Source organism: Harpegnathos saltator, unplaced genomic scaffold, assembly GCF_003227715.2.
Source record: "Harpegnathos saltator strain DR-91 unplaced genomic scaffold, Hsal_v8.6 scaffold10, whole genome shotgun sequence".
Lineage (NCBI taxonomy): Eukaryota > Metazoa > Arthropoda > Insecta > Hymenoptera > Formicidae > Harpegnathos > Harpegnathos saltator.
This window is the reverse complement of record NW_020229873.1, coordinates 48,343-62,449: the sequence shown is the minus strand read 5'-3', so window position 1 is coordinate 62,449 and position 14,107 is coordinate 48,343. Positions and strand designations below refer to the sequence as shown.

General features: G+C 51.2%; 1 protein-coding gene across 24 annotated transcripts in view; it reads left to right on the top strand.

Annotated features, from left to right (window-relative positions):
- The window catches only part of Tm1 (tropomyosin 1), a 42,488-nt gene that overhangs the window by 17,419 nt on the left and 10,962 nt on the right, over positions 1–14,107 (top strand). For 14 of the 24 annotated variants that reach the window (XR_003114433.1, XR_003114426.1, XR_003114422.1 and 11 more), the window contains 3 exons: positions 7,066–7,199; positions 9,624–9,741; positions 13,171–13,241. Coding sequence is in view for 10 of the 24 variants with exons in the window: in XM_019841317.2 (XP_019696876.1) it covers positions 7,066–7,199; positions 9,624–9,741; positions 13,171–13,241 (323 nt within the window). In the remaining 14 variants the exon portion in view is untranslated. Of the gene's footprint in view, positions 1–7,065; positions 7,200–8,807; positions 8,926–9,623; positions 9,742–13,170; positions 13,242–14,107 lie in introns of all 24 variants that reach the window. The other 10 variants (XR_003114435.1, XR_003114429.1, XR_003114427.1 and 7 more) reach the window with 2 other exon arrangements.

Here is a 14,107-nt window from a genome sequence, read left to right as displayed (position 1 = left end):
TCGAGATATTAATTTTTTTATTGCAAAAGAACTGAAAAATTTGAATTTTTTCCTGATAATAGCTGCCATTTTGTTAATTTTGTTCGATTTTTCTTTATAGTGCTTCTACCGGATAATGATAAGCTTCCTTAAGATTTCTAGCTAAAATTCGCTCTGATCGGACCACACCGACAGCCAAGATATTATTACAAAAACGACAACTTGAAAAAAAAAAAGGAGAGTATATTTCAGCTGTCGTATATTTATATCATATATTTATATGAGTATTTGTTAATTTAACAAAATTAACAAAATTGTTCTACTCTTCACATGTTGTATAAATATACCTAAAATTTTCATTCTCGCACATTTATTCAGTTCATCGCAAAATATTGTCAAAAACAAGCACGATTTTTCAGCAATCTAACCCTCCAATCCCCTTAAATCCGAAATATTCGGAGATTCTGAGACTGGACCTAAATTCAGCGAGACCGCGGGTCTCCGGATATTGTTATTTGATTTCCCAGACGTTGGGATTTGCGCGAAAGACCGCTGCTCGTCGTTCTTCGGCGGACGTAGTCCTTTCTGTGCGCGCGGAGAATTTCGCGCGACGTACGGAGAGAGCTGAGATCATGATGGCTCGCGTAGAAGGGCTTGGAAAGTTAGAGCATATTAAGTCGCTTTGCCCGTTTACGGGCACGCCGGCATGCGTAAAGCACACACAGGCTACGTGGCCAAGTGTGCACAAGTGAGGAGAGCGGGGGGAGAGCCTCCCGGTGAGCGTTCATCAGCCTCGATTTAACGGATTTACACCACAATCTTGGCCGTTTCGCGCTCCTTTTTCGCTCGCTCGCTCGCAGAGCAGAGCAGAGCAGCGCGTGCCTCGTCGAGGTGCGCGAACACGGCCATCGTGTGTCAAAGTCACGACCGGCTGATCCGCGAAATTGCCCTTAACGACAAGCACGCCGCGCCGTGTTGAGGCAAACTTGCGAAATGTAAAAACGCGCTTGATCGAAGCGCGCCTGCGGGCCGCTCTGCCCCGACTCTGCCGTTCTCCCGGCATTCTCTCCTTCGCTCTCTTTCGCGATTTCTTCTGCAATTACGGCGAATGCATGCGAAGAGAGATTTCGGTCCTCCGGACGAGAAGTTCCGGATATGTTTCGGACGACGTGAAGACTCGTCCAGACTCGGATCCAAATCTAGAGATTCGATGAAGCAAGTTCTTTCGATCTTGCAGAGATATTTCCGCGATAAAGCTTCACGCAACCGAGAGAACGTTATCTCCCGCGTGGTATCGCTCGCGTTCGCTGCGATTCTTCGGAACTTTAATGGAACGAAACGCACGGCCGGCTGAGCGACTCGGTGCGAGTGCAGTGACGCACAGTTATATGTAAATTCAGCGTTCTAGCGTGAAACGCAGTGAGTCATGAAGCTACTTGCTGGTTGGTGGCTCGTACCGGTCGATCTAAAATCAACGCGTCGTCTTCGCCTCGAATTGATAATTCACGCACGGCACTCCACGCTAGGTGCTTGGAGGATCTCCCTCGAGGATGCGTCGTCCCGATGAACGTCGAGGGGCTGAAACGTACTTCTCTCTCTCTCTCTCTCCCTCTCTCTCTCTCACTCACTCTCCCCCTCTCTCGCTCTCGTCGCCCACTTAATATAATAATGCTCATCGATCGCGTACCGCGCTCGGGCGAACGAGCTCACCGTCGGTTGAAAAATCCGCTGGCGACGGCCTTCCATCCCCGAGCGTCAAGTGCACCCTTTGTCTTCCATTAGGACGCTTGTCACTCACGCGAGAGCAAATGCACGTGCATTTTCCGCCGTCGGACCGTATCGGAGAAGCCCATCGATCGTTTCAATATCCTGTCGTGCAAAATGACAGGCCGCCGCGGCGCGCGCGTGTCCTAATTGAAAACCCGAGCCCCGCGCTCGGGGAAAGCACGGCCGCCTCGTTATGTCGTTCATCTAGAGAGATTACAGGTCGCTTGTTAGACATGATTCTGCATTCTGCGCCCCGGCATCGGCATCGGCATCGACAAGCGGTAATAAGTCAACGATATCATTCTTTGTGCGGCTCTCCCCTGACCCTTCATCCCCTCGGCTCGCCGTTGTGATATTGAAATCGAGTCCACACCCGGGCTCGCGTTTGACGCAAATTGAGTACAAAAGGCCTGCAGCGCGCGCGTGATAAGGAGTTCTGTGCATCTCTTTTCTCGCATCACGCATCGAAAGCCACGTCCCTGCACTAGGAAAAAAGAACTTAGTATCTCTAACAAAACTGTTTAGTTGAGGCATTTTTCAATAGCAATCAAATATCTCGTTTCATATAACAAAATATTTAGTTGTCTCAGCTAAGTATATTTTTCTGCTTTGTTCTCTGGACCAAATGATTTTGTTCTTAGACTTCGCATGTAAAAATTAAGCGTTTTAGTTATTTTATCGCGTGTGTGAAGTTGGCATCTCATTTGGCGGTGGAAACTCACAATCTGTTGAGAGTTCTGGCTTCTTTTTTAATAGTTCTGTAGTTCCTGATAGGTTAAACAAATAGTTACGCTAATTAAAGCGAAAAAACCGCTTCGGACAAACTGAGACGCCAACTTCACGCTGCGTCTCACTTTGGCCTACATGATTTCCGCGCCCATACATTGTGAGATTTTGTTAAATTCACAGTTTTACAAGAGTCTTATAAAGAGTTCTGCTCCATAAAAGCAAAAAGGAGTGATTATAATTAAGAAAGATTAGCGTAACTATTTGTTTAACCCATCAGGAACTGTAGAACTATTAAAAAAGAAGCCAGAACTCTCAATAGATTGTGAATTTCCACCAAATGAGATGCCAACTTCACACACTACGCTATTTTATCCATAAAAATTACATAATAACGAAATATTATTTTACATAAACTAAAATAATGCCCAGTGGATACTATTTTGTCTTTCTGTGCACTAAAAATTAGATTTTATATATTAAGAAAACATTACAGTATTTTTACACAAAATTCATATAGTTGAAGCTTTTTGGTTGCTGTAACAAAAGTATTACGTCATACGAACAAACCGTAACCAAACGAGATATTTGTTTACAGGAGCTAAACAGTTTTACCGGGCATATTTTAACCAAATTATTTTGTTGTTGCAACAAAATTTCAGTTCACGCAATAATACCTTTTTCCTAGTGTGCGGCGTTATTATTACGCTCAACGCTTCAACCCTCCGTCGTCGACGAAATCAAAGGAGGGGATTGATGCATTCTACTCAAAGAGGAAAATAAGCAAGCAGGAGCGACGAGATATCGATCGACCGCTCGGCGGAGAATCTCGGAAAGTTGGGCCCAATTCGGGGGCCTCTCGAAGAGCAAACGCCTTTCCGACGAAAGTCAGGGCGAAGAAGTCCCTTCTCGCGATTTTCGCGAGAGAGAGAGAGAGTCATTTTCCGCTCGACCCAACGCGCATGCTCCCCTTCGTTTTTCCGGCGCACTGGCGAAAAGCCGCATCGCGCGAAATTGCGCTCACGGCTGCGGAGTAACTCGCACTCGCCGCTAATTCGCGCAATGCGTTTTAAAGGCCAGCGGATAGAGCCGCTGAAGCCGCGCTAATGAGCTTTCGTCATCACCGAGCGATGAAGTGCACCGGCTGACGGTGGTGTATCGCGGCGTATCGCAATTCTTCCCTGCTCTCCGTGTCGTCGTCGGTTCGTTCGATTACGGAGTTATCGTCGAACTGAAGCCGGATCTCGCGTGATAAGACGAGAGAGACTTTATCGATTCGCTCGCTCTCCCTCGCGCGAGCGGCCTCAAGTATCTCGGGGCCTCCTGTTGTCTCGGCAGAAGTTTACACAACAGAACACCGCGATCGCGACTCTTCGAGTGAATTTATTTACAGCGCGCAGCAACACACACACACACACACACACACACACACACACACTCGACTCGGCTGTCGGCGATGCGAAATGTATCGCGCTTCTTCTACGGCCGGCAGAGATCGCGCTTCGGTGTTGGACGACGCGAGAAAATGAACGAGAGAGAATCCTCTGGGACTCGGAAATGTCGGTCGGATTAAGGCCGATTCTCACATGCATTCTTCAACACTCTCGTACTTCGGAATATTCGCATCTCCGGCGGAAAAATCTGTCGACGGCCCAGAAGACGCGCAGTGAGTAAATCGGCCTTAATCCGCGATCGCGCTCGAATTAAATGGATTGTAATGAAAGGGGCTGTAATCAAAGGGGCAAAGGGGGGGGACGAGAGAGGCGGAAGTTCGGCATACTTAGGCCCGGCGTAACCGCGGATATCACCGATACGACGGCGACCTGTTCGCTCGCACAAGTGCGAGTGGGCGTGCCGGTTTCCCTCCGAATACAAAGTTCGCTCGGTCCTTCTCGTCGCCGTCGTTGGTAAGGTAACTATTGTACTACGGAAAGCGTAACGCGCGTAACGTTGCGTGGCACGCGCGATCGAGCGCGGCTCCGACAACGAAGCGGAGCGAAACGCGCGCAACGGTGTCTCGCTGAGCGGCTCGCCGGGCTTTCGCGGCTGTTTGTAAATTCGCGTCGGTTCGTCCCGGAACTTTGGCCATTTGCGGCCGCAGCGCTCGCCGCCGAGTCCTCGGGAATCTCGCTAGATATTTCATTTTTCACACTTTTATATTTTGTTATTATATATTTTTTTATATATATATATATATTTTTTTTTTACACGAAATTATTCGAGAGATGGAAGAGAACGGCGAGAGACGACGACGAAGAAGGGGTCGCGAGATCTCTCTTGCTGGCAGGAGGCGCCTGGCAACTTTGTTTCCTCGAGCGGGCAGGGCCCGCCATTATTCGTGTAGCTCAATGTAAAAATGAGGCGATGTAAAAATGAGCGACGAGCTGGGTACTGGCACCGTTCTCGCGTCACCGTCACCGACGACGGTTACGTTTTAAGTGGTTACGCAATCGTGTTGTCAATCCGCGTTGACATCAGCTCCGCGCGGCGAGCGTAGGTGTGCCGAATCCGTGAATACGCGCGGGGTTCACGCACCGTTAATAAAATAGCGCGTGAAAGGACGCGCGCGTTCCCTGCGCGGCGAATGGGAATTAGGGCCGTTTTGCCGGGCGCACAATCGGCCGACAGGTGCAGCTAACGGGGACAAGGGCCCCGGAGAGAATTGTGTGATTACGCGGATACACGCGTAATCGACCGTTAAGTAATTCACATCCGCGAAAATCGCACGCTTCGTTTCATCTAATACAATCCCGGCGAGGGGGTCGTGTTCCTTTCGGAAGTGACCACACGGCCTGCTTTGGCCGCGCTCGTCTGCGATCTGAGATTTATTCTTCCGTCCGCAACGGGGATGCGATTGAAAATGCGCAGCCCGCCCGACAATTGACGACCAGCCACGCAGATTCTGCTAGCTTGCAGATCGCATCCTCGGGAGGTGTTATAATTTTATTCAGTTGAAAGTTGAAAGGACTCCTCCTAAATAACGCGATTTTCTGACTGTCGAGTTGGAAGGACGTCGAAGCTCGGCGGGCGTAGAAGTTTTCCCAGATTTCGATGCCTCGCGAAGATGTAGTTTCATTCATCTGAAAAAGATACAATTGCGTCAGTTTTCGCAAGGATTATAATTTCACGAAACGACACGCTCAGAGAGAAAGAGAGAGAGAGAGGAGCCTCATTTATTGAGCGCTCTGAGACTGAGTCCCCTCAAGCGCGAAGGCAGAAATTACAAAATAAAAGAACATTAAAAATATAGTTTACGAGAAGAGTAGATAATTAACACTGATATACAAAATGACGAAATTAATATAAAAAAATATATACAACAAAAGTATACAAAACCAGAAAGGAAAGTGTATATGCGTATTACGCATACACGTGTACTCGCATGTTCAAATATACACAAAATTTGTAAGGCGGTCGGGAAAGAAGTCGGCAGCATCGGTTGAGGTTCGAATGTGTGAGGCAAGCTCACGTTTGGTTCCCAGAGAGGAACTCTTATAGGACAGTTTTAAGTAATTGGGCAGAATTCGTGTTTCCGACTGCAACAGGTATTCCAGAGTGATGCAGCAGTGGCTCTGAAGGAGCGCTTAAATAATTCAGTTCTGTACTGGGGAATTTACAACAGGCCAAGAGAAAGAGAGAGAGAGAGGGAGAGGGGGGGGGGAAGTACCTTCTGAAGTCCCGAGACCCAATTACCGACTCGGCCGCTCGAGCTCTCGCCACTCCCTCGCGACTGAGGAATTCGATCGCACGGAGGAAATCAATCCGTACTTCGCTAATCGAATAATCAAAGATCCGACTTGTTCGCCGAGTCCGATATACAGATATATACAGAGAAGCCAGTATCTCGCTGCTTGACGCGCGCCGTATTTGCGGGCCGCGCAAGTTTCGTCGGAATCGATGACGCGCACAATGATCCGTTTGATCGGCTCCGTAATGCGGCACGCGAGGCGGACTTCAGGTCATTGATATGCGCGCGTGTGTCGCCGGCGTTGTCGTCGTCTCTCGCGATCTCCAGCCGGAGCGCATTGTGTCGCGACAAGCTTCGACCGCGCGCGGCATTAGATCGGATTCGGATCGTGCCTTAAGCCCGTGTCACACTACGGATTGAAGATTGAAATTTGACCGATCGGAATCAAGCAAATCAAACACCGAAGTTGGTTGATTTGTCGAAATCTAATCTTCAGTCCGCAATCCTTGATCATCAATCCGTAGTGTGACACGGGCTTTATCCCGACGTCGACACGCGTCTAATTCGAAAGCCGTCATCATATCGCTCCGTTTAGCTGGGCCGAGAGAGCCGTCTCTCCCTTCAGCCGCGCGCGGCTTTAATTACCGCGACGTCCGATCGTCGATGTTTATTAAGTTACGTAAAGGCGCCATTGTGCGATATCAATGTGCGCAAGCAGCGGAGAGAGAGAGAGAGAGAGAGAGAGAGAGAGAGAGAAAGAGAGAGAGAGAGAGAGAGAGAGAGAGAGAGAGAGAGAGAGAGAGAGAGAGAGAGACGATCGAGCAGCGGCACTGCTCGCGCTCGCGCGACGCGATTGCATTTTTAACCGTTATTTCATGCGCGACGGCTTCTCTGGTGTGTTGCAGGCGGAGTCCGAGGTCGCCGCCTTGAATCGCCGCATCCAGCTGTTGGAGGAGGACCTCGAGAGATCGGAGGAGCGTCTCGCCACTGCCACTGCCAAACTGGCGGAGGCCTCGCAGGCTGCCGATGAGAGCGAACGGTAAGTGGGTCGGGTTGACAATAATTGCGCGAGCGAGGATCCAACGATCTCGCCTCGCGCATCATCACCCACACGCACAATGAGCAATTATCCATCAAGAATCAAGACAGATAAACGTGTATAAATGAAGCAACGAATGATCGAGTGCCCCATTGCGCGAGTATCCGATGAATCGGTAACGTCGATATGAGACGACGCGAGTACACGAGAATGTCTGACGTCGCCAGAGCAGATCATTGCTCATTGTTTCGTATACGTACAATTTTTCTTTCATTCCGAGAACGACCGAGAGCGTGGAACACAGACAGTTGCAAATCGCGTCTATTGGATTAGGCGCTATTATAATTAGTGGATTTTTTTCTTTTTTCTTTTTTTTTTCTTTTTCTTATAATATTCCGTCTGCATAGCGATTCACAACGCCTTGCTCTCGATCGTTCCGTCGCTCAGTATCCCGTCGTAGTCGCCGTCGATGGAAGAGGAGCAATCCGACGGAACAATCATCTCCTCGGCTATTCTCCCGCGGCGTAATAACGCATCGATCTCGACGCAACGCGCGCCGGCAATTTTGCGCGAGACTAATGTCGCGAGAGAGCCGAATATAGACAGCCGAACGCGGCGGATATCCCCGCCGCGCGTGCGCGCGCGTGTAATTATGATAAACGCGAAATTACGATAATACAGCGCGGGAATTCGCGAGCACTACAATCGCGCGACGCGCGCCGATTTCGTCCCGCGGCCTTCGGCTCGACTGTGCACGCGCGTGTATTAAAGAAGTGGGCGTTTGATCGTCGCGAAAATGAGAGTAGACGTTGTTCGTCGGCGGATCGCGGCGTAATTTAACGAGACGTGGCTCGCGATACCCTCTGGCTCCCCTCTGGCAGACATGAGGATCCGCAGGAGGTCGAGCAGCACACCACATCCTGGCGTGCATTTTGCGGCGGTGCGCGGTGTCACATCCGCGGCGATAAGTCATTTCTCTCATGCTGCACGCGAGACGGGGATTTATTTCCCCGCCGTAGAATCGCGCCGGTATTGCTCGTTTTCCGATCCGTTGTCGAAGAGAGAAGGATTAGATATAAGAGTCTTATCTGCGGCAGATTCGAAGCGTGGTATCTTTTCTAGGAATTGCAGATTCCTGCGATCGATCCACTTGATTTTCGTAACGTGCACGGTCGCAAACGTCCGTACGCGAAAGAATCGGCGGGTGTGTCCCGGGCGGTCGGTTCCGTCATTTTGCCGGAATTATCGTGAAGATCGCGATTATCTCGTCGTGAGCAAACGCTCGAAACAACGCTTAAACTCGCTTATCGACAAAGGATGACGCGTATGCGCGCGTCTCGCGCTTCGCGCCGGTTGTACCTTTTGATGTTTTTATTTTCACGACGAGCCGTCGTCGGAGGTGTGTTTCGTCACCGATATCACCTGCATTTTCCCGCGAGTTTCCGACGAGTTGCGCGACGACGCGTCACAACTATCGTGGGAAAGGGGAGGGGGGGCGACCGAGAATCCGCATTCGCGTTTCCTTCCGAATCACGCTCTCGCGGAAAAGGAGTGTGATAAGAGCGACTCGACCGGCGATTAACCTGTGTTTCTAAAAATCAACGCTAGGATACGCAAGGCCCTTGAAAACCGCACCAATATGGAGGACGACCGGGTGTCCCTGCTGGAGCAGCAGCTAGCGCAGGCTAAACTGATCGCAGAGGAGGCGGATAAGAAATACGAGGAGGTGGGTCAACTACTGCGGCTCACAGAAGGGCAATGGTTTGCCCTTGGTTCCCCTTTGTCGGAGACAAGCCACTGATCGTCGGGACGTGCGGTTTAGTCGCTCGCAAGCGATTTGTCAGCGCGAGTCAACTTCTGCCGTCGTTCCTCCACTCACAATTGTTGAACAGAAAACAAGAGGATGGGAAAGATCTATTTTCGCAGAGACAAAATTTCGATTTCGATTTCATGGAAAAGTGAGGTGAAATTGGTTAAAACAAGGCGCGCATTTCAGCTGATTATTCGCGTGTTAAGTAATACCTTGAGTGTAGCGCTTGTTTGAAAACCTTCACGGCAAGTGGCTCAAGCAGAGATAAAATCTGGCTCTCAACGCGTACCAAGATGGCCGGCCTCGGCTATTCGATAAGAACGGCACGTGGGGCCTCCTCACGAGTACCAAGAATCGCGTCCGGCTCGGTCGGTGGTTCTCTCCCGAATCTCTCTCCTTTCAGGTGCAGTTTCACAGGTAGACGCGCGCGCAGGTGTGCGTGCACGCCGCCGTAGCTGAGCAGGGCGAAGCAGAGCGGAGCGCGGGGGTCGCCTCGGCGGCCCCGTCGATATCCCCCGATATCTCTGTAACTGTTAGAAACCTCCTCGAGCCCCGAGCTTTCGACTGATTTTTAATCGTGTACTCTTTCGTTCGACATGTGTCCCACCGTAAAGCGCCCGCAAGATTCTCGAGAATCGCAGCTTGGCGGACGAAGAGCGCATGGACGCCCTCGAGAATCAGCTGAAGGAGGCCAGGTTCCTCGCCGAAGAAGCCGACAAGAAATACGATGAGGTTCGCGTGCCCGCGACTGCTACTGTCAAGCGTGTTGGCTGCAGTGACGATGATAATCATGACGATAACGGTTCCTAGTCGATAGTCAAAATAGTGCCTAACCCCGTAACTCTCTGTCTTCTACTCTGTTGTTGTGTGCTCGCCAGAAGAAAACGACGTACCGCGTCGTCGTGCTTCGCGACACGCGACACAAGACGCGCGTCCTTATCCGCGTGAGAGAAGCGTCCGCGGGTTTTCGTCCAGGGGAGTTTTCATCCGGTTCGCGCCGCAACATCCGCTTGTGTTCGCTCGTTCAAATCCTCGACTCGCTCGCGGATCGATTGCGCGATAAGGCTTCCGCCGATCGTAAAAGGAAGCCGACGAGAGAAGCGAGAGGATCATCGTCGCGTCTCGCCGGCCGGCGCAGTGAAGTCTCGAAGGAGTCTACAAAGGGTAAACGAGTACCGTCGTGAATACCGATCTGTGATCATCGCGTCTACCTGCTCTACGAATGAGAGAGAGTGGTGGGGGGTGGCGGAGGGGGGGAAGAGTTGTCAGAAGAGAGTTTCTTCACGTGTATTCGCGACAGTGCAGTGTTTTTCACAAAGATCCTTCTCTCCGGCTTTTTTTTTTCTTTTTTTTTCTTGTCACTCGAGCGTAGAGAGAGGAGGTCTCGCGAGAGAATCGCGCGAGCAGAGGAGAAGAATACAAGAAAATGAAAGGAAAAATTGAGGGAGAGAGAGAGAGAGAGAGAGAGAGAGAGTGATGGGTGTCAAAAACGCGCACGACGATGCAGTGTCATGTGGCTTGGCGCGCGACTCTAACTCGTAATCTCGAATCAGATATCTGTGATTTCCGAGTGTTTTTCTTCTCGTTATCGGGCAGCCAAAAGACGTAGCGCGTTCTGAAAAAAAGAAAAGTGCCAGTTTCTTAAGATAGATTTCTAATGCCGTTGCTATTGCTCCTGTTGTTAGATATACATATATATATATATATATTTATACTGTTAGATGAGGTCCCGAGGTTGTGCGCGACCGAGTTCGGGGCTGGTTCGCAAAGAGAAAAAGCGCACGTGTCTAGTTGACACATAAAGTGCATCCTTCCGGTGGATGTGAAATAACGAGACAAAGACGGTCGGTCGGACAGAGAAAGAGAGAGAGAGAGAGAGAGAGAGAGCCGCGGCAGGCTCTCCGATTCTGACGTTGTCGAGAGATCGTCACTTGTGTTTGTGATAAAGCGACGCGAAAAGTCGCGTCAACGACAACAACAACGACGACGACGACGGTGGTGGTGGTGCTGCTTTTCTAGTGTGTCTGTCCGAGGACGTTCGTCTCGCTTCGCTGCGAGATTCGGAACGTGCCTCGAAAAATTAACGAGAGTCGTGACGTGGGAAGATGGTAGGTGCGGTCGCCGCGGCGACGTTGAAATTACGGTGATATGCGATTTTATTTCCTCCCGGGCGCTCGCGCGATACCGCCGGATAAGATATCGTCAGATTATTTAGACTCCGTGATTCTTTTCCGAACGTGATCGCGCGTGATCTACGGTGAATTGTTCGATCGCGGCAGCGTGTGTGACTCGTCGATCGAAATTACGGCCCATCAGTAATTGTACGAGACGAATTTTACGCAGCGAATAAATTCGCGGCAGCAACACGCGTCCTCCGTGTCCTTCGCATCTTTCTGTTTCATTTTTTTTTTCCCAGCTCTTTTTTCGCTCTGCGTTACTCCTGGACGGTTTTTATCGCGAGTTCGCGGGAATCGGCTTGATTTTGTGTTGAACGAACCGCTCGGAGAAGTATTTTCGTTATTATGCGGCGCTCACAACTGCGCGCGATACTCCGACTGAATTGGAATTCCTTCGTTCACCGTAACTTCAACTGATTTTATCTTCCTCGCCCGATGACGATCCGCTGAATCGTCTTTAATTAACAGCATACGCAAAACTAACCGAGCGCTCTGTATGTGTGTGTGTGTGTGTGTGCGCGCGCGCTATGCGAGTACATATGAAGCGATCACATCGCGATATCGCTCGAATCTCCCAGTTTACTTCGGTAGATTGCTCCCCTCCCCCGATCGACCGTTTTAACACCTCAATTAACGATCTGTCTAACTGTCCGCACATTATTGCAGAGATTTACCGAGACGACAGCAAGCTCTAACAGCGACAGCGAGTGTGTGCCGATGTGCCTTCGTTAATCTTTCGTGCATTTCTCTTGTTTCTTTCTTATTTTTTGCTCCCTTCACGCATGCACACGAGTGCGTGATGTCTTCGCGAAAGCGTGTCGCAGCTCTGTGTCGTGGCAAGCGATATCGGGACTCCACGAGTATCTTGAAGTAGTTGCCGCGCAATATTTCGCGATTTGCGATGCTAAATGCTCGCCGAGCGAGATTACAGAGTCGGAGCGGCGCGATGAATCAACATTCGCTCGGCGACGACTCGCATGGAAAATTCTCTCCCGGTCGTCGGGCGAAAAACTCTCGCGGAAAATTTCGTCTTTCCGCGGATGACAAGAACACTTCCTAGAAACCGAGAGAGAAAAACCGACCGTGGATCTTCCGGTCGGACTGCACTGTTTCACGTGCAAACAGTTTCGCTGAGCGCCGAACGAAGAAATTTATCGCACGGGACGGGCTGGTCGAACTAGGCGCACGAATCTCATGATTAATAAAATAAATAACAAAGAGTCCGGCGGCTTGCTACGACATGCTTGCGTCACGATTACGCGACAGCTTCGCCGCGTGAGTGAAAGATCGCGGTGGGACGGCGGGGACAAGTCGGGGAGAGCTGATGGGATACACGACGATAGGCAACATTTGGAATTTACGGCCGAAGGGAAGTCCTTCCGCCGTTCCGCCGCGATCTCTTCCTGAGCGATCGCGCGTCGCACGTTCGACCGATCGTTCAGTCGACTTCTCGACAGCGTGCCCGACTGGAAGAAGTTACACACCGCCGCCTCCGCGGAATCTCACAAGGACGCAAGGAGCAGCGAGGACACCTCGCTCCGTTTGAACGGACGAAAATTCGGAAATCATCAGCGCGCGGACGGATGACGGCTGTCGTCATATCGGGTTGCTCGCCGAAAAAGCCAACCCTCGATCTCGCGTCCTCCTCGTGCGGGCGACTTGATTAATAAATTGGTCGTCGTGCAATCGCGCGGGGCAAATTGCACATCGCGAAGGCGGCAAGAGAACATCGTTTGGTGGTCGTGGCTTTCCGAGGAAAGCAAGGGTGACCTCGTGCCGCGACCGTAACTCTTCCAATCGCGGTTACGACGATGACGTTGACGATGACGATAACGACGACGACGACGACGACGACGGTGGCGGCGGCGAGTCGCGCCTCCTCTCGCGTCGTCCGCTCCGCCTCGCGCTTTCGGAGGCGCTGCGAGGTCGTCGCGCGGGGAGGCCCCACAGTTAGAAACCGTGTATGTATGTGTCGTTTATACAGGTCGCCCGTAAATTGGCCATGGTTGAGGCCGATCTCGAACGCGCCGAGGAGCGTGCGGAGGCCGGAGAGTCGTAAGCATCGTTTTTATTAGCGGCGCTTTTCGCCCGCAGCGCGCGATCGAGACCCTCCCGTGTCCTCCCCCTCCTTCGTCTTCCGCCTTCCCCTCCCCCGCTCGGACCCTTTTTCCCCCCGGGCTCTGCGCTCCGTGGACTGCGAGTTTCGTCGCTCGCTCCCGTTTCGTCGAGCCCGCTCGTGAGACTTTTGACAGCACCGTTAGCCGGCGGAAGTACCCCTCCCCCTGCCCCCTCAATCACCACCCGTGCCCGTTAACTGCACGTTAACGATTTTTCGTGATTGTGTCGTTGAGACTGTTGTGCGTGCGTATGTGTGGACTGTGCGAATTAATATCCATCTCGCGCGCGCGCGCTCGTGGACGGCCAAGGTCGCGCGGAGAGACGTCGATGGCGCCTTGTCGTGGAAAAATAGTCACGTCGAGAGGCAGCGACGTCTCCGATCGTGGCTCTTCCACGACATATCTCCTGCGTCCGGGAGGAGCAAGGTGAAATTGCACCGCGTCGAGCTTTATTCGATCTGTTGCGCCATCGAGTGGAGCGGAAAGTTCGGCTTCGGATTTCGGAAGCGGAGTCGTCTCCGACGGCGCTGAATTTGATTATTGATGAGATCCTGTTATTATTTGAAATCAATGCGCATTATTAAGTTACTCGACGACTCAACGTTCCGGCAGCGGTCGGACGTCTTCATCGTCGTCGAAGAAAGCCTCGGACCGAACTTTCTGATTGGCACCGTCAAGGGTGCAGCTGAAGGACTCCAGGATCTCTCACTCGATTATCCGCACGAGTAATTAGAAGGGAACAATCGAGCTTGCCGATTATACTCCTGGACGCAGGTGTATGGTCTGATGCGTCGACGTTGTGCC